A 22,718-nucleotide genomic window follows, 5' to 3' on the forward strand; every position below is an offset into this window, starting at 1 on the left:
ATAGCTGATAAAAAGGCCCGACATCATACTTTTCGTCCCGGGAGATAACCCTATTGGGCTGACTCTCCGTTAATCTGCACCCACTACGGGAGGTGCCGATGCAGCGCGGGAAACCATCGGGGGTGCCGACGCCACGTCTGAGGTGACGGCATTTGAATCTGTCGGGTGAGTAAGGCCAACAACTCCTGTAACCTCAACCCTCAAGCACAAGAGAGGCAGAGCACAGCCTTGCTTGCTCAGCCAGTCTACCTCATCGTTGACCGAGTGGGGGGTTTTACGTGCTAAGCATCTACAGCTCCGGCGGTGAAACATGAAACATAGGGAGAGAATGGGAACCGATAAATATCACAGTGTTTGTCTGAGATGGATGTCATCATGTCTTGGGTTACCGGACCGTTCACACCGAGACAAACATTGTAGATCCTGTCGGCTTCAAGAATTCATCGCTATATCCATCGAAAATTCACATCACTTTACAACTTCATATCTTGTCTCGTTTGTAACCTCCCCATCTACCTTGCAATGTCCTCTCTCACATATGTTGTCGACGAGCTCGCCGCTGAGGTCCCTCACGATACCTGGGTCAAGATCCCATCATCACCGACCAAGATTGAAGAGATCACATGGCAAAACTTTACCTTCCAGCAGCTCGGCCAAGCGGTAGACAAGCTAGCTCACTGGATTGACAAACACTTGGGCCCGGCTGGCTTGGGCCGGGACGAGCCCCTTGCCTACACTGGCATCAACGACATTCGATACCCCATAGTCATCCTGGCGGCGTTGAAGACCGGGCACAAGGTTGGTAATACCATGTGAGGTTACCGCGATCAACTCTAACAAATAGCAGAGCCTTCTATTATCGCCCAGAAACTCCGTTGAGGGCCACTGCGCTCTCATAACCCCTACCCGCTGCACCAAACTTCTTCACAGTCAAGAGCTCTCCGACCAAGCTTCTGAAATCGGTCAAAAGCTCGGCCATCTCAGCGTCCTCCGCATCCCAGACCTGGAACACCTTCTCGAGACCACCACCAACCCCACCCCGTACCAGAGCAAATGCAATGATACGACCCCCGACCACGAGACAGTCATGATCCTCCACTCAAGCGGCACCACCGGCCTCCCCAAGCCCATCCCCCTCAAAGCCGGCGTCCTCACCACCGCCGGCAGACTACTCGCCACCCTCCCCACCCCCGCCGGCCGTCTAAACACCCACGACCCGCTCTACACCACCCCCCTCATCCTCTCCATGCCCCCCTTCTTCCACGCCTTTGGCATAAACCTCCTCGTTCGATCCCTCCACTACCGCCGCCCTCTCGTCCTCCTCCCACCCAGCACCCCCCCAACAGCAGAGCTGATGCTCCACGCAGTGAAAACCACCCGCCCGACAGGCATGGTTTGCACCCCTTCTATTCTGGAAGATATCTGCAGTTTGCCTCACGGGATTGAGACCCTGAGGGCGTCAGATATCGAGTGTATCTACTCCGGCGGCGCACCACTAGCCAGGTCATGCGGCGATGTCATTGGGGAGGAACTCTCCCCTCGTATCACGCTGGTGAACGGGATCGGCACGACCGAGATTTGGAACGCGACCGGGTATGCACCGCTGGACCCCAGGGATTGGGAGTATTTCGAGTGGAATCCTGCGGCGGGCGTTGTCATGGAGGGGGTTGGTGGAGACGAGAATACTGCCGAGTTGGTGATTAAGCGGTTGGGAGGGGAGGAGGGGAGGTTCCAGTTTGTGTTTTATAACTTTCCCGAGTCGGAAGAGTGGCGGACGAAGGACTTGTTTGAGCGCCATCCGCTGAAAGAAAATCTGTGGAGGTATGTGGGACGGGTGGATGATGTTATTGTGCTGAGTAATGGGGAGAAGCTGAATCCGGTGACGTTTGAGAAGATGGTGGAGGGGCATTCGATGGTGAAAGGGGCGATGATGGTGGGGAGTGGGCGGTTCCAGACGGGACTGATTGTGGAGGTTCATGATGTGAGTTTGGGGGTGAAGGAGGTGGTTGAGAGGATTTGGGAGAGGGTTGAGGAGGCGAATGAGCAGTACCCGGCTCATGCGAGGGTGTGGAAGTCGATGGTGAGGGTCGCGCGACAAGACAAGCCGTTTGAGAGGACGCCGAAGCGGACGGTGATGAGGAGGAATACGTATGTGGCTTATCAGGCCGAGATTGAAGAAATGTATGCCAGTGCGATGGTTATCAATGGGGTTACAGCTGAGGGTGTGTTGGACGAGACCATGATCTTGGCTCAAATTCGGGACGCGGTCAACAGCGTGATCAAGCGACGCGGAGACGTTACAGACGACACTAACCTGTTCGCCCTTGGCTTCGATTCCCTTCAAGTCCTTCAGCTCATCCTCACCCTCAAAAGCACCGTCCAATCCAGCCTGCAAGGCAAATTCTCGCTCCGTCTGGTCTACGAGAACCCCAGCATCAGCCAACTTCACCGCGCTCTCTGCTCTGCCCCAGGCACCGCCACCACCAACACGTCAAGAGCAGACAAATTCGACGCGCTCATCAAAGAATACACTCCCTCCCTCCGCCTCCCCCGTCCTTCCCACACCGAACCCAAAGGCTTCAAAGTCATCCTCACCGGCACAACCGGCACCCTCGGCTCCTCCCTCCTCTCCTCCTTCCTGGCCAACCCAACCATAACCCACATCTACTGCCTCAACCGCTCCAAACCCATCTCCCCCAACACCTCCCAAGTTACATACCTCCAAACCGACCTCCTCCACCCTACCCTCGGCCTCTCATCCAAAACCTACAACACCCTCAAGCAACCCCAACTGCTAATACACTCCGCCTGGCCCGTTAACTTCAACCTCCCCTTCGACTCCTTCCTCCCTTCCATCTCCGGCACAGCCAATCTCATGGCCCTCAACCCAGCAAAATTCGTCTTCATCTCCTCCATCGCCACCGCCATGGCGGGGACCTCACCTGTCCCGGAAAACTTCACCCAAGACCACAACCTCCCCTTGTCAACAGGGTACGCCGAATCCAAACACCTCGCCTCCTGTGTCCTGGCCAACTCCCCCATCCCGAGCACAATTCTGAGGGTAGGGCAGCTTGCTGGGAGGGCAGATGGTGTAGGGAGACAGTGGAATAAACACGAGTGGGTTCCTAGCTTGGTGCAGACATCCCTCAACATGGGCATGATCCCGTCCACCTTGGGGGGGAACCAAAAAGCAGTGGATTGGATACCCGTTGATCTTGCTGCTGAGGCGATTGTGGAGCTGGGGTTGGGGGGCAGTGGGAAGGGGAGGGAGTGTTACAATGTTGTCAACCCCTCCTGTGCTGATTGGGAGGGGACGATGGTTGGCGCCGTGCAGGAGTATGCAGGCAAGACTGAGAGGGGGGAGCTAAAGGTGGTGGGGGTAGCAGAGTGGTTGGATGCTTTGGGGGAAAAGAACGACGCAGAACGGTACCCGGCCTTGAAGCTGAAGGAGTTCTTTGAGGGGTGGAGAGACGAGAGACAGGGTCCGGTCATCTTTCAGACAGACAAGGCGAAAAAGACGAGCCAGACGATGGGGAAGATGGCAGCTGTGACCGGGGAGATGATGAGTTGGTGGCTGGATGCTTGGGCTTTTTGACACGATAGGGTGTTAAACCGTAGACATGAACAGGAATAGACCATCCCTCGCGCAACTCATGCCTTCCATTCGGGTATTTAGATCCCCATATCATCATCACTATCCCCATCCCCACCATAACCACCCCTGCCCCCATCTCCCCCACCCAGATCCATCTCTTCCTCTTTTTCTCGTCTCGCCGTCTCGACCGCACCACCAATCTTCCTCACCCCATCCACAACCCCCAAGACAAACCCCCTATTCTCTGCCAACTCCATCGCTCCCACGCCACGCAAACTAACCACACCCCCTTGTCCTTCCGCCCCCAGCGTCTCCGCCGAATCTCTCATCTTCGCCGCCCTGACCTCCACCAAATCCCGTAACAACCCCCTAATCTCACTGGTATTCCCCCCCAAATCATCGCTCGCGTGCGTTATAAGCGCCTCGGCAACCTCCAACCAGTGGTACGGCAAATACCCCGCCGGCGCGGCGCTGGTACAATTACTCCGAAACGGCGGGCTCAATATTACTTCGCTGCTGTCACCCCCACCTATCCTCCCCGCATAACCAGGTTGTGACTGTCTCGCTCGTGAAGCGGTAGGCATTGGCTCCGAGAAAGCATGAGGGTGCACTTTTGTCTCGCGGTGGACAATGTCGGCTAGGGAGGCGGGGTACAGCCATGGTGGGGGGACGATGTTGGCGCGGCGCTGCTTTTTGAGGAGGAGAGCTAGCCAGAGGGGGAGGTCGGCTCGGTGGGGTGGGCGGAGGGGGGGGGTTTTGCCCTGTGGTGGACGAGATGTTAGACCAGGAGGGGAAAAGGGAGAGGTGGTGGCGGTGGGAAACATACCGACAGCAGATCGATGCTTTCTAATCGTTGCCTAGGAACCACTGTGACGAGCTCCATTTCGGCGACGAAGGCGACCTCGGAATGGGTAAGGCCTAATGGTAGAGGGAGAGCCATTGTGAATAGTTGATGGGGGGCGGGAGATGCTGGTGGGTATCGTGGGATTCGGAAAGTACTGTGGTATATAGTGTCACCTCTTCATGTCGTATTTTGGTTTGTTGTATGATTTTAGTCGCAATTCGAGAGCTCTGGCGGTTGGGAATCAACTGAACTGCCATCGAAAGTCAGCGTGTCGCGTAAAGTGAAAACGCGGGGCACTGACGTCGCCTGGGGCCCACAAGGCTGGACCGCCAAGCCACTAGGAAAAAGGGGTTTATAGGGGGTACCCTAACCCTGAATCAGGTTGTTTCCTTGCTTGTGATCTTGATCCAACCCCTATGATCTATCTGAGCTATGACACTTGCATACTGCCGCAAAGAACCTTGTACTTCCGCCAATACTACAAGATTCCACACCTCGGACGAAGATCTGTCTCCTTGTCACCCGTAGGAAAACAAGTTTTCGAATATATTGGCTTGGTCAGCCGCGAAAATATGGCAATATGCAAGGTCGATTACGAAACAAAACTGTCCAAAAAACATCTATGGTATCAAAGTGTATCTACAAGCAATCCCTCACACATAACACGTTGCGTCTAGGATAATCATCCTGAGTGCTGACGGGCTGCAGCATAGGGCTCCCGTCTGACATGAGCAGGGCGGTAAGAATCTTCCCCCAATGTCGTCACAAAAATATCTTCTTTCGGCTGATTGGGTAAGCAAACCGCTTCATTGGTCGAGGTACTGAAGTGCTGGATCAATAGCACCGCCATATTCACCGCTCGATGAAAGGTCCTGGCCGAGGATCCCGAGAGCTGCTCGACTGTCCCAGAAGCCGTCTCGTCGTGGGTATTGTGTGAGCAAGGCGGTGGCGTCTGCTCGGACGGTGGGATCCAAGCATTTGGTTGCCGCAATGTAGAGAGCGCAAGTCGGCCCGCTGTCCAAGGTGAATATTTCGCTACATCCTTTGGAGACGGGTTGGTTGGCCAAGAGGACTCCAGAGAGGCGCACCATTTCTTTGAACTGCGATGTGATCTGTTCAGTGCCGTAGTGGTCTTGAAAGCCACAAGTGTTGATGTAGGCGTGAAGCACGATAGACTGGAGAAGCAGAGACGTCGCCTGAAGATAGGATGACCCCTTTCGAGGAGAGCTTGCCGGATTGTAAAGCGGCCAAAACATGTCATTCCACCGTTCTAACATTCCAAGACACTGTGATTGCATGGTCTTGATCCCGGGCAGAAAGTCTCCATCCGCGTATGTTGGCCCAGCCATGGCTTGGCTGAAGTACAATGTCCAGTGCTGGATCGCGTCCCACCATCTTCTGGCCTCCCCGAGCCCGGAGAACTTGGTGGGCATGTCGTCTAGTGAAAGCCTGCTGTTGATTTCGATGGGTACTTGAACTGAGCCAGTCATGAGGCCGATAGACCAAGCAGACCATTCCATTCTCTCAAATGCTTGCAGAATCTCGTCTTCTAGTTCGAGCTGGCCCACGCTTGCTTGCCCTGAGAGCATGAGACTGCCAAAACTGATATGATTGACGGCAGCTCCGTGGCTCCCATGCAAAATCTCAAAGCACGCAAAGAGAATGCAAGCAACAACTGCCACACGTAGAGTAGAAGCAGAGTTTGGCTCCTGTTGAAGTCGGATCAGTCGGATTGCTTGTCCGTAGTGCGTGAGGGCCGCGTTGTAGTGATAATCGTTGCCGTCCCCTCCTGAGGGCCCTGCTGGAACAATTTTCGGAAAAAGCGAGCAGGCAAGAGCAACAATGGCCATGAGAGCATACCGAATGGCTGGTTCAACTTGGCTTATCTGTGGGATTGTTTGGGTGAACAACCGAGAGGAGAACCAGCCTCCCCCGAGATTATTGGCCAGACTGGACCAACAGTCACAATAAAATGTCTCCCAGTGCTCGTCAAATTCATTGTTTTGGGAAGACTCCTGTGAGGAGTTTTCTCCCGCGCCATACTGGTCGCTCAGCTGCAGTGCCTCGAAATTGTCGGGAAGCCCCGAATCGCTCTTCTCAGACCGGGCTGATGGGGAAGACAGCCGCCGTGGTTTGTCGTCTCTCGGGGGCGCCAGTTCGGCTGTCTTGTACCCATCACAGAATCCTTGCCATTTCAAGCATCGCTGGCATGCAGGCTTGGCCTCGTCGCATTTCACATGTCGTCTCCTAAAAGGCACACCGTTGTCAATATCGCGCCCATGGTGTGTTGGAACAAACAGGCTGCCGAGTGATGACCTACTTGCCTGCAGCAGCAACTCTCAGTCAGTAATAGGCCTCTCGTTTATGCAGCATTTCGAGACTAGTGACCCACATGTAACACAACCGGAGCGCACTTTCGGTACGCTTGCCCTTGTGGCTCGTGGCCGGTGGTCCAGGCTGAAGACAAAAGACTGGGGACCAGAACTGTGTTGCGAGTAAGCTAGATCAGTTTCGGTCATGCAAGTGATAGCGAGAGTTCAACCCACCCTTCTGGCACATTATTATCCCCAGTAGACCACGGAGTCTTGACCTTGAACATGCCAGTTCTCTTAGAGGAAGACATGATGGATATTCGATGATCTGGGATCGAAGAGAATGAGTAGATCTTCGGATCACCTGTCCACACACCCAACCTCTCAATAAGGGGGGGACATCGAGTCCAATTTGAGGAAAACAGACCCAAAAGTGTACGGTGCCAAGATGGTGGCTTTGTGATTCTGAATCCAGGGTCCGGGTTACCAAGAGGGTACTGCTGTGCTCGGCATATCGGGTTGGATAAGACGAACGTCACAAACCTTGCCGCCATGAGGAGGTAAATGCGGAAGCCTGGTGGGTACGGTTGCACGACATCATCTAGGGTGTGCCAATAGCTTCCGGCAATGGATGGGTATGGGACGTACTTGTCGTATCAGGGGGCTGAGATAAGTCGTGATCCTGAGCAAGATCAAAGTATATGCCAGGTACAGCCACTTTGGGTCGGAACGTGGTTGTGGATTCGGGTCGAAATACTCCACACATCGTCCCGTTTCTTGGTGCCTGTGACATGACAAGGAGTCTGGAAGCGGGGGACCGGGCGGACAGACAGTGTGGGGGGATGTTCTTTTGCTCCATACCATGGCGCCGTCACCGGTGTCTAGGTGGTCTTAACATTGACCATTCAGCTATCGCCCGGTAACTGCCATAATGCCGGTGGAGCTGTCTAGCACACGGCGTCAAGCTCGAAGCCAATGACAGCACAAGTGAGAGCGAGCGTTTCCTACACCAAAGGGACACAACGAGGCGATCTGTATAATCTGCAATCAGCGCCATGTCAGCATCGAAACTCCATCACACCACGGGCCAATCCATACAATTACCACATGAGCGGAGGTTGTAAGGAGGCTTAGTCGCTTTAGCGGTCTTGGCCCTGCAAGTCGAGGAGCGGACGGGAAGCGGAGGTGCGGCCGCATGCATGTGTCAATAACCCGTGGTTAGATGAATGACCTCCGGGTGGTACTACCTCACATTACTGAAACGGGGTTGGTGTGAGATTGGGCTTCAAGATGGAGTCAAGAACGTTACATACCGACGACTGTGGTACAATGTGGGTGGGTGAGCATTTGGGACAAACACTTTGGTGGGCAAATTGCTGTAGTAAGCTGGCGCTTAACTCTGTTTGCCCTAGCGTGTGGCACCTTGGCCAGGTTATCAGGGCTAATTGTCCCTTTGAACAGATCTAAAGTCAACGTCAACTCCCGAACATCACAATACCTATTCCAAGTTGACCAACATCATGATTGCTGACTGTATCCAGGGATGTCAGGCAACGATTTACTTTCTTGCCATCAACCCAAGCGAATATACACGAACGGACTTCCCCCTTTCACCGCCAAACATCAACACCCAAACCTGAATTGCACAATTGCATCTACAGATGCCAAGTAATCAGATTGGGAAGGAGCAAGGGTAGGAAACCATGTGAGTTGATTGGTCAAGCAACGATCCCATTGAACACACTCTGCCTTGCTGACAGCCTAAGCTGAGAATCTATCTTATTATTGCTCTCATTTAGCTCGCATTTTGTTGCACGGTACTGACATCACAGGGTTCAAAAAGAGTAACCCGTATCCGACCCGGACATCTCCTCCTATAATCCAACAACTCAAGTGCTCGACTTCTTAGGCAACGACAAAACCAACTTCTGGCAAGATTAACGCCGCTGACGGTCAAATGTTTGGAACTCGAGCCGCAAACTTTATTTTCTTCCCGGAATGATATCAAATCGGTTGCCGCTGTCGTGTTAATTAAGTCTTGGGGCGGGCCGAGGTCCAAATGTTACCTTGACTGACCTTACCATCTTCACGACGTTTCAAGGGAATCGACATTACCAGCTTTTTCTCGCGCGACTCTATAGGATGGCCATGTCAGCAGAATTCCACGAAAGGTTGTTGCCTGCTCATCACGAAGTCATCGACAGATACAAAACACAAAAACTGTCCTCCTACCTACTTCGACATGGAATCCAAGATTATTGTCATTCTTATTGCTAATCAAATTCTCCAGCTCGGGCAATGTGCACATATCGAGTATTGGTTCATTCTATGAGACAGACCTATGCATTGGTTCTTTTTTGCTACCATTGGCGTTGGGTAGGAACTCGACCCTTGCATCAGCCCATGAAAATCGCTAGCTCATGAAAACACAGCCCCCTTCACCCCACATCGCCCACAACACCAACACCAACCTTCACTTTTATGTATCAATGGGAAATCTCAAGAAGCACCGGCCCGTCGAATTCCATCCCCGTCTCATGTTGGTTCCGGTTTCACTCGCGCGTGCGGCGAGGCAGACCAGGGGGCATTCTTCCCGGCTGACTTGCATTGTCACCAAACCCCACCGCTGCCACTGTGCAACGGAACCCCTTACCCAGAAGCGACCCTCGTAACGGCATCCGAAGGGAGGTTGCCACGTTGTTCACACGATTTACCGGTGGCAGATATTATTCCTCTTGCTGAATCATCAGTCCCCATGCACAGTCAAACAATCAAGCTTTCTGTGTAACCACAGGGGGGAAGTTGCTTATGAAATCTCATTCTCTTGGTAAGTGAGGGCACTCCTACTGCTTCCCAGCGCAGCTTGAACTACCTACCCAGACATAACCTCAGTCTACAGAAGGCCACGCGTCAAAGAGTCATGTTATCATATCGACAGAAGTCCGCGGCCAGATACCAAGGATTCGTGCATATGGATGTACATAACCGTGTCACCTCGGCAATGGCAAAGCCACAATGGGGTTGCGCCAACAACGCTACCCTCTAAGCAAAATCAAAGAGATCAAGTATCATGACGGAAAGGCGGGCTCAGCTCCGTCTATCAAGCTCACGGTCAGTGAGCCGTAAGAGGAAGGTTGACAAAAAATCCTTCATTACCTCAGCTACCTTACTTCTGGCCAACTTGAACAGTCTTGAAATATTTCACTGCTAGGGACTGACTGACCAAGGCAGTGCTGCAATCTACCTAGCCAACCTATCGAGCAAGTAAACTCCCTGTTGGAGGCCTCCCATGGTTTAGCCAGCTCTTCTGAACCACAAACTTCCGATGAAATATGCACCAGGTGTGCTGGCAGGACACAATAATGCCAAGAAGAGACCAGTATTACAGTGAGAATTTTCATCATGCCAAAAAAAAAACATTTTAATTCTCAGTTCTAGACTAAGCTCATTTATCTATACATCAAGCCTCGCCTGTCAATTTACAATACTTCCTGACCCAAAACTCTGTCAAGGGGGACGGAAGCCGCATCTCTAACCTTATCACCGGCCTTGTAAATCAGTTCAACGATTAAATACCAGAAACCATCCTGAGCATCCGGCCTTTTTCTCACAAATCTGTAGGCCCCCTCGCCCATGAAAGCTCGGACACAAAGCCAGAAGCATCACGAGCGCAAGACAAGCGAGATACCTCCTCCTCCAGAGAGCCTCTTTCATGAACTCACGCTGGTGGTCGAAAATAATCCAGACAAGGCTCCCAACATGCCAAACAACCGGGACGACCCTGCGGGCAGTCCAGAGTACCAGGCAGGCTGCCGCCCAGATCTTTCAAAAGTACCAAAGGTTGGACGCGATGATGATGGCGGTGCTCTGGACGATTCCAGCGGGCACAAGAAAATACATGATGGGATACACACCCAGGTAGATCAGCACCGCGGTTAAAAGAACCTCCCATCCGCACTTGTTAGCACTAAACACATAGAACGAGCATCCCAACTGCCGTTTGTTGACTTCATTGTCCCAGGTGGCCCTGGGGGGCACGTATAACCTGCCGAGACTGGCTCTGTTCAACCCGAGGAATGGGACCTGCAGCCAGTACAGGAAGAACCAAAACACGTCGGGGATGCACAGGGAGAGGATGAGAAAGGTGACGAGTCCGGTAAGGGTGTGGATCCTGATGTAGTCTCCCAAGCGGATCCAGTAATCGCGAGGGTAGATTCTCACGTAATAGCGAGCTAGATCGAAGTTGTTGGCGTTGACTATGGTGTCCATGTTAATATCGGGCAGGCGCCCGCGCTCACGCTGGGATACATCCAGGTGTCTTAGGTTGTTCATTTTGGTGGATCGCTTTTTGACTTGGATGAATGGAAATTATGTCGGGGCGTTGATTGGGCGGTTGAAGACTTCCGGCGCCCTGTAATGGAAACAATCGTAAGCCTGCTGAAAGATGTAAATAAATAAAAAAGAAGGATTCTGTGACGTGATTAGCATGTTTTCACCGGTAACAGGGAGTTACTTGATGAAGAAAACAAGGCGGAATGAAAAATCGAAGGAAGAAAACCATGACTAGTTCTATATTGGCTTGCACCCCCGATAGCTAAGAGAAAATACTAGAACGGTGCATGCTATGGATTGTTCGGGCAGTGGATGAGGACTCGCTTTGTCACAGGACCACATGCAATCTTTGTTGACTATTTTGGGAAGAGTCTTTTTTGGTGTGGATCTGTCCTTTGACAGATTTAAACAAGACATTCTTTGATGACAGCCACGTTCTTCTAACAATAGTTTCTTAAGAATAGGAGGGAAGGAGGTTATCAGTTGTAGCTGGTCAGGGACCCACGTGACGGGTCACATGCTCGTTCTGGGCCATGCTGGAGTGGATTCACAACTCAAGTCACTTTTTACCAGAAACCAACCTATGCCAACACTGAGTCGCGCGCACACACCAGGAAAGAACCCCAAATCCCACACGGAATGAACTTTTTATCTGCTTTCCGAGCTTCTACTAGGCCAGAAGCTCAATGGTTCAAGGTGGGCCTTGCCTCGTCATTTCCCGATCTTGGCGTTGACGAGGAAGACACCCACACCTTGGCGCACACTCGAACATGCAACACCGACACAGCACCAGGATGCAAAGTCTTCCATATACCAAAAGATGATCCTTCCTCTGGAAATGAAGTTCCAATCCCGGAGAATGAAGCCGCTGGCGACATGACAGACCAGGTCTTGGTTTTCAAACGGAAGGGAACCTTCCATGCTATCGACCATGTAAGTAGTGGCCACTCTCAAGATTGTATCAGTTCTCTAACCGAGACACTGTAGCAATGTCCACATTCATCCTTCCCGCTTTCTCAAGGCCTGCCCTTTGATATTGAAGACTTTGGCATTGTCTTGAGTGCGGGAATCACCTGCCCAAAGCATGGCTGGTCCTTCGACCTGTTCTCTGGAAGGGCAGACAGGGGGAACTACAAGCTCAAGGTCTGGGAGGTACAACTACGAGATGCCGCCAACGATGCCTCGGACAAAGAAGTATGGGTGAGAAGAAAGCAGAGGATCGGGTAATACAATGCCGTGTGGTCGATCACAATGCCCGCCTCGAGGATGTGGGAGAGTGCTCAGAAATTGAGGGCTGACAAAAATAACACACGGTTTCTTTGTGCCAACAACAGCCCGTAGATGGCTGGCTGGCAAACCGAGCTGCTGCCAACCAACGAAACAAAGAAGGCCGAGTCTTTGAACCCGGTATAAATCAGAACAACAACCCCCGCCAACTTGTTCAGAAAAGACTGTAGACCAATAGACTCACTCACTCAAGCACCAATGCTTCGGCATCTTTCACTTTATTTCATTTGTTACTACACCCCATCGTTTCATCCACACTCTCCTGGTGAGAGCAGCCGTTATTGTCTATTACATTCTTCCCTAACACTTTATCAATCGCTCTTCCCCATCATTACCACCAATCTTCGACTACCTAAACAGCAAAATGGCCCCCAAGAGGAATAACAACAAGGCCCCCAAGGCCCCCAAGGCCCCCAAGGCTCCAAAAAACCACAAAACCACCTCCAAAGTCAAGAAGGTGCAGGCACCTATCACTACCCGTGTGACACGCTCTAGGGCCCGTGAGTCTGGGGAGGAGTTGGTGTCTCTTGACATGTATGCATCGACTCGAACCCGAAGAAAGACAACTAAAACCACCGTCACTAACCCAACGGTCACTAACCCAACGGTCATTAACACCACGGTTAATAACCCTACGGTTGACACCCCTACGGTTAACAGCACCGCGGTTACCACTGAGATCAAGGTAACACCGTCAAAGGCGCCAGGCACAGATGAGATCAAATTGAATCCACCCACCAAGAGAAAGGCGTCCACCGAAACACCTCGTGACTTGGAATCATCTCCTAGGAAATTGGCGAGGAATGGCCGCGCACCAGAGGCGCCTTCTAGTCCTGAGAAAATGCCCACCGAGAAACAGGTGGGTCAACCCCCGGTTACTCAGAAAGAGCCCCCAGTTTCCCAGCCAGTGCCCCCTGTTACTCAAAAAGTGTCCCCGGTTCCTCAGACACCACCCCCGGTTACTCAGACAGAGGTGCCGGCTACTCAGACAGAGAAAGTAACCCAGGCAGACCCGAACTCTTCTACCAGCAGCAGTGGCATTGGTTCTGTCAGCATTGGCAGCTCCAACTTTGCAAGCCCCGCGGGAAGCGAGAAAAATGACAGCACCGGTGGCATCAGTTCTCTCAACGGTGGCTTTAACTCTGAGAAGAACCCCAGCTCTCCTCGTTCTCCCGACAAGCCTCCTAGTGATTCTGGGTCCGACTCTAACCCTCGAAATCTTGACCGAGCCCCTTTCCCAGCTCATACTAATGGTTTCCTTACTGCTCTCGTTTCCCTGCTCGAGATTGCTGACAATGTTCGCAGCTTGAAGCAGACAATTGATGAAACGCCTGGGGTGTCTCCTAACTGGGCCGACTCCGAGCGGTACACCCGCTACTCCTCGTCCACTGAATCAAGCCTCTACAGGTTCTAGTAGGTCTTGTGATTTTCATCATCACCATTCTCTACCAAGCAACGTGATGCAGAAAAGCAGTTAGCTAAAACAATAGATATTGGTTCTTCAATGCGCAATGAAGCGTCTTTTGACAAGTCCCCTCGCCCCACATCTCGCTCTGTGAAGAAGTCGTCGTCGTCGTGGTCTAAAAGCAAGTCCAACCTTCCTGTAACTTCTGACAACCACCACCACCGTGATGCCACACGCCCGATCAGAGCTTCGGTCGCTCGCGTCTACGAGACCGACTCTTCAGCAACACCCACACCACACCCACCACCATTAAAACCCGGCGTCTTCAAAAGGGCCTCCCCATCTTCAACAGAAATACATCCTTCCCATCGGGACCGGTACACCGGCCGTAGGAGACAGTCGCCCTTGCCAGAGTTGACAACCCCCCGAGGAGGAAGTTACCTCTTCTTCCTCCTCATCGGACAGCCAACCCCCCTCTGCACCCCAACCCCAACCCCAAACCCAACCCAAACCCAAACCCAAACCCCCTTAACGTTAACTCACCCGCGAAACCCACTCCAGAATCCAACCGACGGCAATCCTCCGCCCAGACCGGATCAAAACCCCCTCCCCGCATCACCGTAGAAAATCTCCCCCGGGAGCCCGTCATGTCAACAGTGGTTAACTCGCGCACCCCGCTCCCCATCTCGAAGCCAGAGCCTGTCAGGGAAAGGATCATCCACGTGAACCTTACCCCTAGGTTTCAGAGTTTAAAGTCACGGTGCAGTTCCTGATCAAGAATGAGGGCGGGCAGAGGAGAGCGAGGGCTGAATTGAGGTATCGGTTGAGACGGGTGCAGATTCATGCCCGGAGGGCGGTGTTGGAGAGGGCGATTGATGAGATTTTGGCGGGGGCGGAGGAGGAGCGGAGGGTTAGGAGGGAGGTGGGGGGAGGGGGGGGGGGGTGGAATAGCTCGGATGTTGAGATTGGGGAGAGAGGTGGGGAGACGGGTGACGAGACAGATTGAGAGGATAGTCAGGATGAGGGCGGCAGCCCAGAGATCGGCACAGGGGGTAACAAGGACGATAAGCCGGAGCCAACGCCGGTGCTGGATGCATTCGGGGTTCTAAGGCGTAAGGACAGCAGCGACTCTGATGTTTCTATGAGCGATCTGCCGTCTCCCCGACGAATTGCAGTGTCGACTTTTCGGTCGACGGCGAGGTTACCATTTTGGACGCCTCGTACGAGGACCCGAACGAGACTGGTGTTGCACAGCAGTCCGAACATCTCAGCAATCCTGAGACCCCGAAGCGTCCTGAGACCCCTAAGCTGCCCGGGAAATCGAGCGATACCCAGAACCTCAAGCACCCTGAGGCCTCTACACCTACTACTATTCCCAGCCGCCTTGAGAAACCCGTCGACCTTGAAAACTCGAAGCCCCCAGAGCCCACTGCGCTCCCTGACATTCATCCGCCCCCCGAGCCTACTACAACCCTCAAGCCTACCACACCCCCTCAGGGTTCCGGACTTCAACTTACCAGATGAGTTGGCAAATAAGCCCGACTTCGACGAATAGCTATCTCTTATTGGTCTCGACATCATTTACGACTAGGTTGAACCAAGCAAAGACACCAGGTACGCCACTGTAGCTTTGGCGAATCTTTGCTTACCTAAAGGATGGGGCATGAGGATAGTGTACTAGGATGACGTGTTGTAGACAGGGCAAGATAGCTACCATTTGATCAAAGAACACACATTGTCCCGAGAGGCCGTTCAACTTGCTGTGACAGCAAATAGGCCGAAGCCAGGCCCACTGCTTATTACACCATACTCTGACATGTATACCACACAAATAAACCAGCAATGAACCACCAATATACTTTAACCCAAACACCATGCCCGCCTGCCATGTTTCATGAAACAAAAAAGAGAAAGCGGAGGGTATATCACAACACCAAAATACCACCGCAATCACTGCTTCCCCGTCTCCGTAATCCCATCAGCCTTTGTCTCAACAACCTTGTACACACCCGCATTACCCTCACCCGCCGCAGCCCGCTCATAAGCCTCATCACTCCTATCACACAACACCTCAATATCAGCATCACTGAGCACCTCCTTGTCCCCACTAAACTTGTACACCTGCCCATCCTTCAGCAGCAGCGCCTTGAGTGTTTCCTTGTCCAAGTCCTCTCTCATGTCAATCTTTTGCCCCATCGTCCTGAACCCACCCTTTTTGATCACCAGCTTCTCCAACCGTCTCTTTGCGTCTGCACTCCCCAATAGCTCGTCCTCTACCGTGTCCCTGGTAGCCAACCGGTACACAACCACCGGTCTTGTCTGACCAATCCTGTGAGCGCGATCTTGCGCTTGTAAATCCTGCTGCGGGTTCCAGTCACTATCAAACAAGATGACGGTGTCAGCCGAAGCAAGGTTGATACCCTGCCCCCCTGCCCTCGTAGTCAACAAGAAGATCTTGAGCTCAGGGTCCTTGTTGAAATCCTCAATCTGCGCCTGGCGGTCCTCCTGCGCTACTGACCCATCGATGCGACATACCGGCCACCCGCGCAGGTCGGCGCAGTACGACTCGAGCAGATCAAGCTGCTTGTTGAACTGGCTGAAGATGAGCACCTTGTGGCCGCGCTCAAACAAGGCGGGGAGTAACCTGTCAAGAAGCAGCATCTTCCCTGAAGCAGTGACGATGGACTCGTCCGCTTCGCAGTCGTAAAAGTGATGGGGGGAGTTGCACACCAGACGGAGCTGCATGACGGGGTTGCCGAGTTTCTTGAGGGAGATCTCGCGTTTGGCAAGCTCGAGGGTTTTGGCTCGTTCGAATTCATCGGTGTCTTCGTCGAGGCCATTTTGTGCCTGCAGTTCGGTTTCCTCTTCGAGTTGTTTGGCCAACTTGGCCTCAAAGGCGTCGTCGTCGAGCATGTCGTCGTCTGAATCGGCGTCTTTGTAGGATTTGCGGCCTCGTCGTGGTCGGCCGCGGACACTACTAGGGGTGGACTGACGACTTGACTTGACGCTCTTGGGAGCGGGAGACTGCGGTGCTGGTGAGGCCTTGCGCTTGGTGCTGCCCTTCCGTGGTGATTCGCGAATCGGAAGGGCAGCTTCTGCCGCAGCACCTTGTTTCTTAGCCAGGGTTGCTGCTTTGGGAGGACGCCCACTAGGTCGCTTTCCCATCATGAGGGCAAAGGCATTCTTCTTCGCTGGAGGAGCTGGTGGCTCTTCCATCTTGACTGACATCGGGCTGGTCCTTGCGGTCGATGATGTGACCTCACTCTCCGTGTCTGGCTTCACGCTGCTTGACCTAGAGGAGCGTGTGCTGCGACTGAGCGATAATGCTGAGCTGTTGGCAGCTGTGAGCCTCTCCACGACCTTGTTTTCCAAGTAGGCCCGAGTGTCGATATTCTTATCGCTGATAGCGTTGTACAAGTCTGTCTGCTCCCTGGTCATCGGCGCATACAAAACATACTCTCTCTTTTTGGGCAGGTACTTGGCGACATCAGCCTTGACTCTGCGCAGAAGCAAAGGCTGCAACACCACGTGCATCTTCTTGACGAGTTCTTGCTTGGCCTTATCAGCAATGAACTCTTCGGTTCCTTCTTCATCCTCGAGGTCACTAAAGTCGAACCAGCTCTCGAAGGACTCCCAGTCACTGAAGATCTTGGGCAACAAAAAGTTCAGCAGTGACCACAGCTCCTTGAGGTTGTTCTGAAGAGGGGTGCCGGTAATCAGGAGTCGGGTGGCAGAGGTGAATGTCTTGAGTTCCCGAAACAGCTTGGAGTCAAAGTTCTTCATCCGGTGACCCTCGTCGATGATGATAAACTCCCAGTTTATCTTGGAAAGGTTGGCACGGTCACGGATGACCATCTCATAGGTCGTGCAGACGACGGGAAACTTATTCGTAGGTCTGCCTCCCACGAGATGTTTGTTGATCTGGTTCTTGAAAATGCCGATACGCTGCTCGGGGGTGCCGTGGTACATGCAAACAGGGATTGAGGGGACCCATTTGTGAAACTCATTCATCCAGTTCGATAGTGTACTCAACGGAGCAACAATCAGATGTGGACCGAGGTAATTTTCTTGCTCGCGGAGGAGAGCAATCAGGGAGATGGTTTGAATGGTTTTGCCTGGAGGGTATTAGCATGTCAGTGTTAACGAAGCCGTGTAAGTGCTTGCATACCGAGACCCATCTCGTCAGCCAAAATGCCACTCATTCCCTGTACGCAAATCTCGTACATCCAAGTAAGACCCTCCAACTGGTAGTCTCGCATGGTGCCGCCAACCAAGCACTTGGGCTGCTTGGCCATGGTCAAGTCATGTTCTCCCAGTGTCTTGCCATCCAAGCCTGTTCCAACTCGGCCGAGGACTTTGGTCTTGTCTGTCAGAATGCTGCTAAACGCTGCACTCTGGGCGAGAAGAGCATCCAGGTCCTTTCCCTTAGCCTCACGCTCCTCCTTTGTCAAGGGTCTTCGCTTCCATTTCTTCTTGCGCTTCTCCTCAGCCTTGAGATTCGCGAGGTGGGCCTTTTCCTCCTCGGCGGCGAGTATTTGCTCCTCTCTCAGCTTGGTGTAGCTCATTTTGGGCTTCTCGGCTTCCATCGTATCGGCGGACGCCATCGGGGCGGAAGCGAGCGATGGTGCGCAAGGGCTGATATGGTGTCGCAATGGAGAGCTACTAGGGAAGTCGTGATCGGACGAAAAACGCTGCTATCGCACGTCCGGATGAAAGAGAGCGGTCGCAAGTCGCAATTGGGAGCGAGGGGTGGGAGGGATGTCCCGGTGGTCAAAGCACGGCGGAATGCAACTCGCCACCACGCAGAAATCGTCGAGCAGTCGAACAATGAAGGCCAATTGAGTCGCCCAACTACTAAGCAGACAGTAGATTGTAGTAAAAAAGGACTTGATCCGTCCAGAAAATACAAGGGCTTCTCCAAGAAGAGACAAGAGTGGCACTTCCCCCAAAAATGGTGAGAAAACACCGAAGGCAAAACAGTTTTGACAAAATCAATTAACGGAGGCGCGTCGATGCACGCGACGGGCGATGGCGATTTTAATCCATTTCTGCACGCGTCAAAGAAGCAACGACGCGCAGTCACGCGCTTTTCCCAAAGCGACGCAGGTGCCAAGACAACCGTTATGCTCCCCCGCATTCCTGCCTGAAAGCCAAGGTCAGAAAATGCTAGAGCTCAAGCTGCCCCTCCTTTTGACTCAGAAAAAAGTGCCCCGCATTGAACATTGAACAGCTTCAATCAAGTCTATCATATTCCCGACCAACGGGATACACCAACCACGCTGTCCTTCCTCCGCCCCTCCTTTGCTGCTCTCCGAAGCGCAATCCCTCTTTCCACCAGTCGACCATTCCAGTCACGACGACTTTCCTCCCTGTTTTTCCTGTCGAACCCGCGCATCATGGCCTACCTCGACTCCCAGAAATACACCCCCGCCGAGGAAACTGAGATCCAATCCTGGCTCTCCAAGGCCTCCTCCGTGTCTCCCGATAACTCCTCCCTCCTTGACGAGATTAACAATACCCTCGCCACCCGCACCACCGCCCTCGGCACCAAGCCCTCCAAAGCCGATATTGCTCTGTATGAGTCCCTCGCGCCCCTCGTCAAGTCCTGGGACCCCGAGCAGCGCACCGGCGAGCACGGCCACCCCAACATTGTTCGCCTCGTCGACTTTGTGCAAAACTCACCCTTTTTCGGTCTCGACGTCAAGGACAAGGTCGAGGTCGATGTTGAGGATATTCGCTATGTCAAGCCCGTCGTTGACGCCAAGGCCGAGAAGGAGAGGTTGAAGAAGGAGAAGGCTGCTGCTGCTGCTGCTGCTGCCGCCGCTGGTGGTAACGCTGAGCAAAAGACCCTCGTCGACCGCACGAAGGAGGCTGCCCAAACAGTCGTTGAAAAGGCCGTCGAAGCCAAAAACACCGTTGTCGAGGCTGTCACTGGCGACGCTGCCGTCGCCGCTGGTGCCAAGCCCCAAAAGCAAAAGAAGGAAAAGAAGGAGAAGAAGGGCCGCGAGCCCGCCCCTCCCCCACCTCCCCAGGTCCTCTCGCCGTGCCTGATCGACCTCCGTGTTGGCCACATCCTCAAGGCTATCAAGCACCCCGAAGCTGATTCCCTTTATGTCTCCACCATCGCCATGGGCGACAAGCCCGGCACCGACGACACCACCGAAGTCGACGGTCAAATCTGCCGCACTGTCTGCTCGGGTTTGAACGGGTTGGTTCCTCTTGAGGAGATGCAAGGCCGCAAGGTGGTGGTGGTGTGCAACCTTAAGCCGGTCAAGATGAGGGGCATCAAGAGCAGCGCCATGGTGCTGGCTGCCTCGCCCAAGATCAAGGAGGGAGAGGTGGATGATCACAAAGGCCCCGTCGAGCTGGTCAACCCACCTGCCGATGCCAAGGCTGGCGAGAGGGTCTACTTTGAGGGGTGGGCCGGCGAGCCGGAGAAGGTGCTGAACCCAAAGAAGAAGATTTGGGAGACGTTCCAGCCTGGGTTTACGACTACGGACGACTTGGAGGTTGCGTTTGATGCGGGGGTTGTGGAGGCGCTGGAGGGGAAGACGGGGTTGGGCAAGTTGGTGACGGAGAGCGGAGGGGTTTGCAAGGTGAAGAGTTTGACGGGTGCGCAGGTTAGGTAATTTCTTCTTTTGAGTGTTTGGTTGTTTCACTGTGTGCAGGAACGATGGAGGAAAATAGAATAAAAAGGCTGTTTCCCTGTAATTTGCCTATGGAAGAAGGAAAGAAAGAAAGAAAGAAAGAGAGAAAATAAAAGCAACTAAAAATGTCATGAAACCTCCCCTTCTTCTTTCACCCGTCTCTCCGTCTCCTCCCCTCCCCCCCCTTTTTTTAATAAAAAAAATGATCAACTTAGTTTGGCTTGGTCAAAATCGCCGTGGGGAACGCTCCGGTGTGAGTCGGCGCGCAGCCGGTAGTGACGTACTCGGTGATGGTGGGGATCACGCATCCGGTAACGCACTTGGGGCAGCGGGCGGTGACGGTTTGGGTGGACGTCTTGGGGCAGCAGTCGTCGTGGCAGGGGACCTCCTTTTGCTCGATCTTGATGTAGGCAGGGCACATGATGGGGTCTTTGGGCTCGGGGCAGGCGGTGGCGCAGGCTTTTGGGGTGGTGGTGGTTGTGTGGGTGTAGCAGGAAGGCTTTGCGGAACAGGCGGTTGGTTTGCTGGGGGGTGATTACGGGGAGGGAGGCGGTGATGGCTGGGCCGCCGCCGGGGACGGTGAGGACTGGGAGGGAGGTGCCGGCTGGGATGGCGGAGCTGAACGGGGGAGGGGGGAGTTAGTTAGTGGGGATGGGAGGAGGGAAGGGGAAAGGGGACGTACACTGCTCCGGCGAGGAGGAGGAGGAGGGTTGGGAGTTGCATTTTTGTTGGAGAGGTGTGTGTGGGTAGAAGGCTAATAATACCTTTGCTTGATGAGCTGGTGGGTGCTGGTGGTGAAGAGGATGAGAAAGCACGAGGGGCAAGGTCAGAGTCTGGGAGCTTTATACTCTCACGCCGGCCATACTTTGGTTTCTCCTGTCGTTTTCTGTTCCTGAATCAGACCCTCAGTTGACATGTGCGATCGACGGTGTCACTCCCAGAGAGGTAGAAACAACGAAACGGTAACAGCGCACAATGCTACGGCAGCGACAAGCTGATGGGGTTAGACCTGACTTGGCATCACGTTTAATCTGGTGATTTCTGCAGAGAGATCGGGGGTAGAGATGCAGAGATGGGCATGGATACAACGCAGAAAAGGGGTCTACACTTTGAGGTGGATGTGACTGCCTCCGATGGGATGCATGTGCCTCGATGAGTGGCAGATGTGTTGAAGATACCCAACGGGTCTCTGCTTTCCGAGCCGGACATATGCTCTGCCTGTGCTCATACACAACCCAACCTACTGTGTGTGTCGTCTTGACCCGATGACATTTTATGCTGTCCTTCTCATAGGCATAACTGAAGCTCCAGCATAAAATCATATCACAGTCCAAAACCCTCCCTGCACTCAACCATACCCAGCTGCGACTTTCTCTCTCGTTCCGGCTGCGTTAATTTACACCTATATTAACTGATTGCTACCGTAACAAACATTAGGCGAGCGAGCAAAACCCATAAACCGGGGGTGTACATAACTCGCGGATGCTGTTTCCAGGTTCAGGTCCCAAAGCCAAGACAACGATGCCCGTTCAGGTAGACGCGGCAGATATAAAGCCGTTATTTTCTTGGAAGCCTCTGGCGTCCAGCCTCTCAACATCTGTCAACTTTCCGAGGGTTTCGCAAGATTCCCGAGGTCTTTTAGAAACCACCGAGGTTTGTCCATAAGAACATGGGGAATAACAGAACGGATACGAACCGGAAACAAACAACTCTGCTTTCTGGTAGATACCATCCCGGGAAGTGGGAGAAAGTTTCTATTTATGTTTCCTTGGGTTCCTGGAATTGTGGATTTGAGCCAGACCAAAAAACAAAAACACAGAATCACAACCGTGGTACTGTTATAAGGTATCTAGGGGGCAAGGCAAAACTCGACGTTGCTTTTGGGAAAGCTGGGGAAAGAGCCGATGAATTGGTCTCGGCATGGAGAGTCGGGAACGGCATGGTGACAGCGTCTGGCCTTGGCCCTTCAACCTCCTCCGCAACGGAAGCATTCTAGTTACTAATTGCGATACTTCCGTCTCTCAAAACTGGGGTTTCTGTTGTTGACTTTATCTCTCTTCTGCAAGCAGGACGTCCTATCACACCGACAAACACGCTCCCGTGGGTGCTGAATCGCCGGTTCGGAGTCGAAGGCAATGGAACCCGCCCATCCATCATCTCATTCTTACTTTGCTGTTTTCCGCCCATCTCTTGATGCCCAGCCATACGAGTTTCAGTAGACAGGTGTCCTATGAGAGTTGAGGATGTATCAATTACATCTTTCAAGGCCTTTCTCGCACGTTGATACCACGACAAA

The 22,718-nt window shown here is 53.2% G+C and overlaps 10 protein-coding genes across 10 annotated transcripts; 6 read left to right on the forward strand and 4 right to left on the reverse strand.

The window, feature by feature from the left end:
* Positions 1-146: 146 nt before the first annotated feature.
* Positions 147-3,595, forward strand: QC764_609760 (putative NRPS-like protein biosynthetic cluster; the record flags this gene model as incomplete). Its single annotated transcript, XM_062949451.1, has 2 exons — positions 147-798; positions 848-3,595. The coding sequence occupies exons 1-2, from the start codon at positions 523-525 to the stop codon at positions 3,593-3,595; spliced, it is 3,024 nt and encodes a 1,007-aa protein (XP_062798200.1). The 5' UTR covers positions 147-522.
* Positions 373-4,795, reverse strand: PSF2 (DNA replication protein psf2). Its single transcript, XM_062949452.1, has 2 exons — positions 4,422-4,795; positions 373-4,356 (listed from the first exon to the last, which is right to left on the reverse strand). Exons 1-2 carry the CDS (start codon positions 4,533-4,535, stop codon positions 3,673-3,675), a joined length of 798 nt encoding a protein of 265 aa, XP_062798201.1. The 5' UTR covers positions 4,536-4,795; the 3' UTR covers positions 373-3,672.
* A 6-nt stretch (positions 4,796-4,801) lies between these two features.
* On the reverse strand, positions 4,802-7,998 carry QC764_609780 (uncharacterized protein). The gene is made up of 3 exons (XM_062949453.1): positions 6,986-7,998; positions 6,854-6,923; positions 4,802-6,763 (listed from the first exon to the last, which is right to left on the reverse strand). Exons 1-3 carry the CDS (start codon positions 7,303-7,305, stop codon positions 5,246-5,248), a joined length of 1,908 nt encoding a protein of 635 aa, XP_062798202.1. The 5' UTR covers positions 7,306-7,998; the 3' UTR covers positions 4,802-5,245.
* A 2,386-nt stretch (positions 7,999-10,384) lies between these two features.
* QC764_609785 (uncharacterized protein) lies at positions 10,385-11,351 on the forward strand (the record flags this gene model as incomplete). Its single annotated transcript, XM_062949454.1, has 2 exons — positions 10,385-10,669; positions 10,773-11,351. 2 exons carry the CDS (start codon positions 10,385-10,387, stop codon positions 10,929-10,931), a joined length of 444 nt encoding a protein of 147 aa, XP_062798203.1. The 3' UTR covers positions 10,932-11,351.
* Positions 11,352-11,651: 300 nt separating this feature from the next.
* On the forward strand, positions 11,652-12,567 carry QC764_609790 (uncharacterized protein). Its single transcript, XM_062949455.1, has 2 exons — positions 11,652-12,016; positions 12,071-12,567. The coding sequence occupies exons 1-2, from the start codon at positions 11,723-11,725 to the stop codon at positions 12,308-12,310; spliced, it is 534 nt and encodes a 177-aa protein (XP_062798204.1). The 5' UTR covers positions 11,652-11,722; the 3' UTR covers positions 12,311-12,567.
* Positions 12,568-12,734: 167 nt separating this feature from the next.
* QC764_609793 (uncharacterized protein) lies at positions 12,735-13,784 on the forward strand (the record flags this gene model as incomplete). The annotated part of the gene is made up of 4 exons (XM_062949456.1): positions 12,735-12,904; positions 13,016-13,055; positions 13,119-13,229; positions 13,686-13,784. 4 exons carry the CDS (start codon positions 12,735-12,737, stop codon positions 13,782-13,784), a joined length of 420 nt encoding a protein of 139 aa, XP_062798205.1.
* A 1,132-nt stretch (positions 13,785-14,916) lies between these two features.
* Positions 14,917-15,330, forward strand: QC764_609796 (uncharacterized protein; the record flags this gene model as incomplete). The annotated part of the gene is made up of 1 exon (XM_062949457.1): positions 14,917-15,330. One exon carries the CDS (start codon positions 14,917-14,919, stop codon positions 15,328-15,330), a length of 414 nt encoding a protein of 137 aa, XP_062798206.1.
* Positions 15,331-15,418: 88 nt separating this feature from the next.
* Positions 15,419-18,832, reverse strand: IRC5 (putative ATPase). Its single transcript, XM_062949458.1, has 2 exons — positions 17,944-18,832; positions 15,419-17,890 (listed from the first exon to the last, which is right to left on the reverse strand). The coding sequence occupies exons 1-2, from the start codon at positions 18,377-18,379 to the stop codon at positions 15,726-15,728; spliced, it is 2,601 nt and encodes an 866-aa protein (XP_062798207.1). The 5' UTR covers positions 18,380-18,832; the 3' UTR covers positions 15,419-15,725.
* Positions 18,833-19,171: 339 nt separating this feature from the next.
* On the forward strand, positions 19,172-20,404 carry ARC1 (G4 quadruplex nucleic acid binding protein; the record flags this gene model as incomplete). The annotated part of the gene is made up of 1 exon (XM_062949459.1): positions 19,172-20,404. One exon carries the CDS (start codon positions 19,172-19,174, stop codon positions 20,402-20,404), a length of 1,233 nt encoding a protein of 410 aa, XP_062798208.1.
* A 229-nt stretch (positions 20,405-20,633) lies between these two features.
* Positions 20,634-21,267, reverse strand: QC764_609820 (uncharacterized protein; the record flags this gene model as incomplete). Its single annotated transcript, XM_062949460.1, has 3 exons — positions 21,105-21,267; positions 20,962-21,040; positions 20,634-20,921 (listed from the first exon to the last, which is right to left on the reverse strand). The coding sequence occupies exons 1-3, from the start codon at positions 21,143-21,145 to the stop codon at positions 20,634-20,636; spliced, it is 408 nt and encodes a 135-aa protein (XP_062798209.1). The 5' UTR covers positions 21,146-21,267.
* Positions 21,268-22,718: the final 1,451 nt, after the last annotated feature.

This window comes from Podospora pseudoanserina, chromosome 6, assembly GCF_035222485.1.
Source record: "Podospora pseudoanserina strain CBS 124.78 chromosome 6, whole genome shotgun sequence".
Lineage (NCBI taxonomy): Eukaryota > Fungi > Ascomycota > Sordariomycetes > Sordariales > Podosporaceae > Podospora > Podospora pseudoanserina.

Coding starts and splice junctions, on each gene's coding strand:
- QC764_609780 (XM_062949453.1), bottom strand. CDS start 7,305: ATGGCGGCAAGGTTTGTGACGTTCGTCTTATCCAACCCGATATGCCGA. Junction 6,924..6,985: donor GATAATAATGTGCCAGAAGG/GTGGGTTGAACT, acceptor CTCGCAACACAG/TTCTGGTCCCCAGTCTTTTG. Junction 6,764..6,853: donor CAAGGGCAAGCGTACCGAAA/GTGCGCTCCGGT, acceptor TTGCTGCTGCAG/GCAAGTAGGTCATCACTCGG.
- IRC5 (XM_062949458.1), bottom strand. CDS start 18,379: ATGGCGTCCGCCGATACGATGGAAGCCGAGAAGCCCAAAATGAGCTAC. Junction 17,891..17,943: donor GGCTGACGAGATGGGTCTCG/GTATGCAAGCAC, acceptor AATACCCTCCAG/GCAAAACCATTCAAACCATC.
- PSF2 (XM_062949452.1), bottom strand. CDS start 4,535: ATGGCTCTCCCTCTACCATTAGGCCTTACCCATTCCGAGGTCGCCTTC. Junction 4,357..4,421: donor AAAGCATCGATCTGCTGTCG/GTATGTTTCCCA, acceptor CGTCCACCACAG/GGCAAAACCCCCCCCCTCCG.
- QC764_609790 (XM_062949455.1), top strand. CDS start 11,723: ATGAACTTTTTATCTGCTTTCCGAGCTTCTACTAGGCCAGAAGCTCAA. Junction 12,017..12,070: donor CCTTCCATGCTATCGACCAT/GTAAGTAGTGGC, acceptor GAGACACTGTAG/CAATGTCCACATTCATCCTT.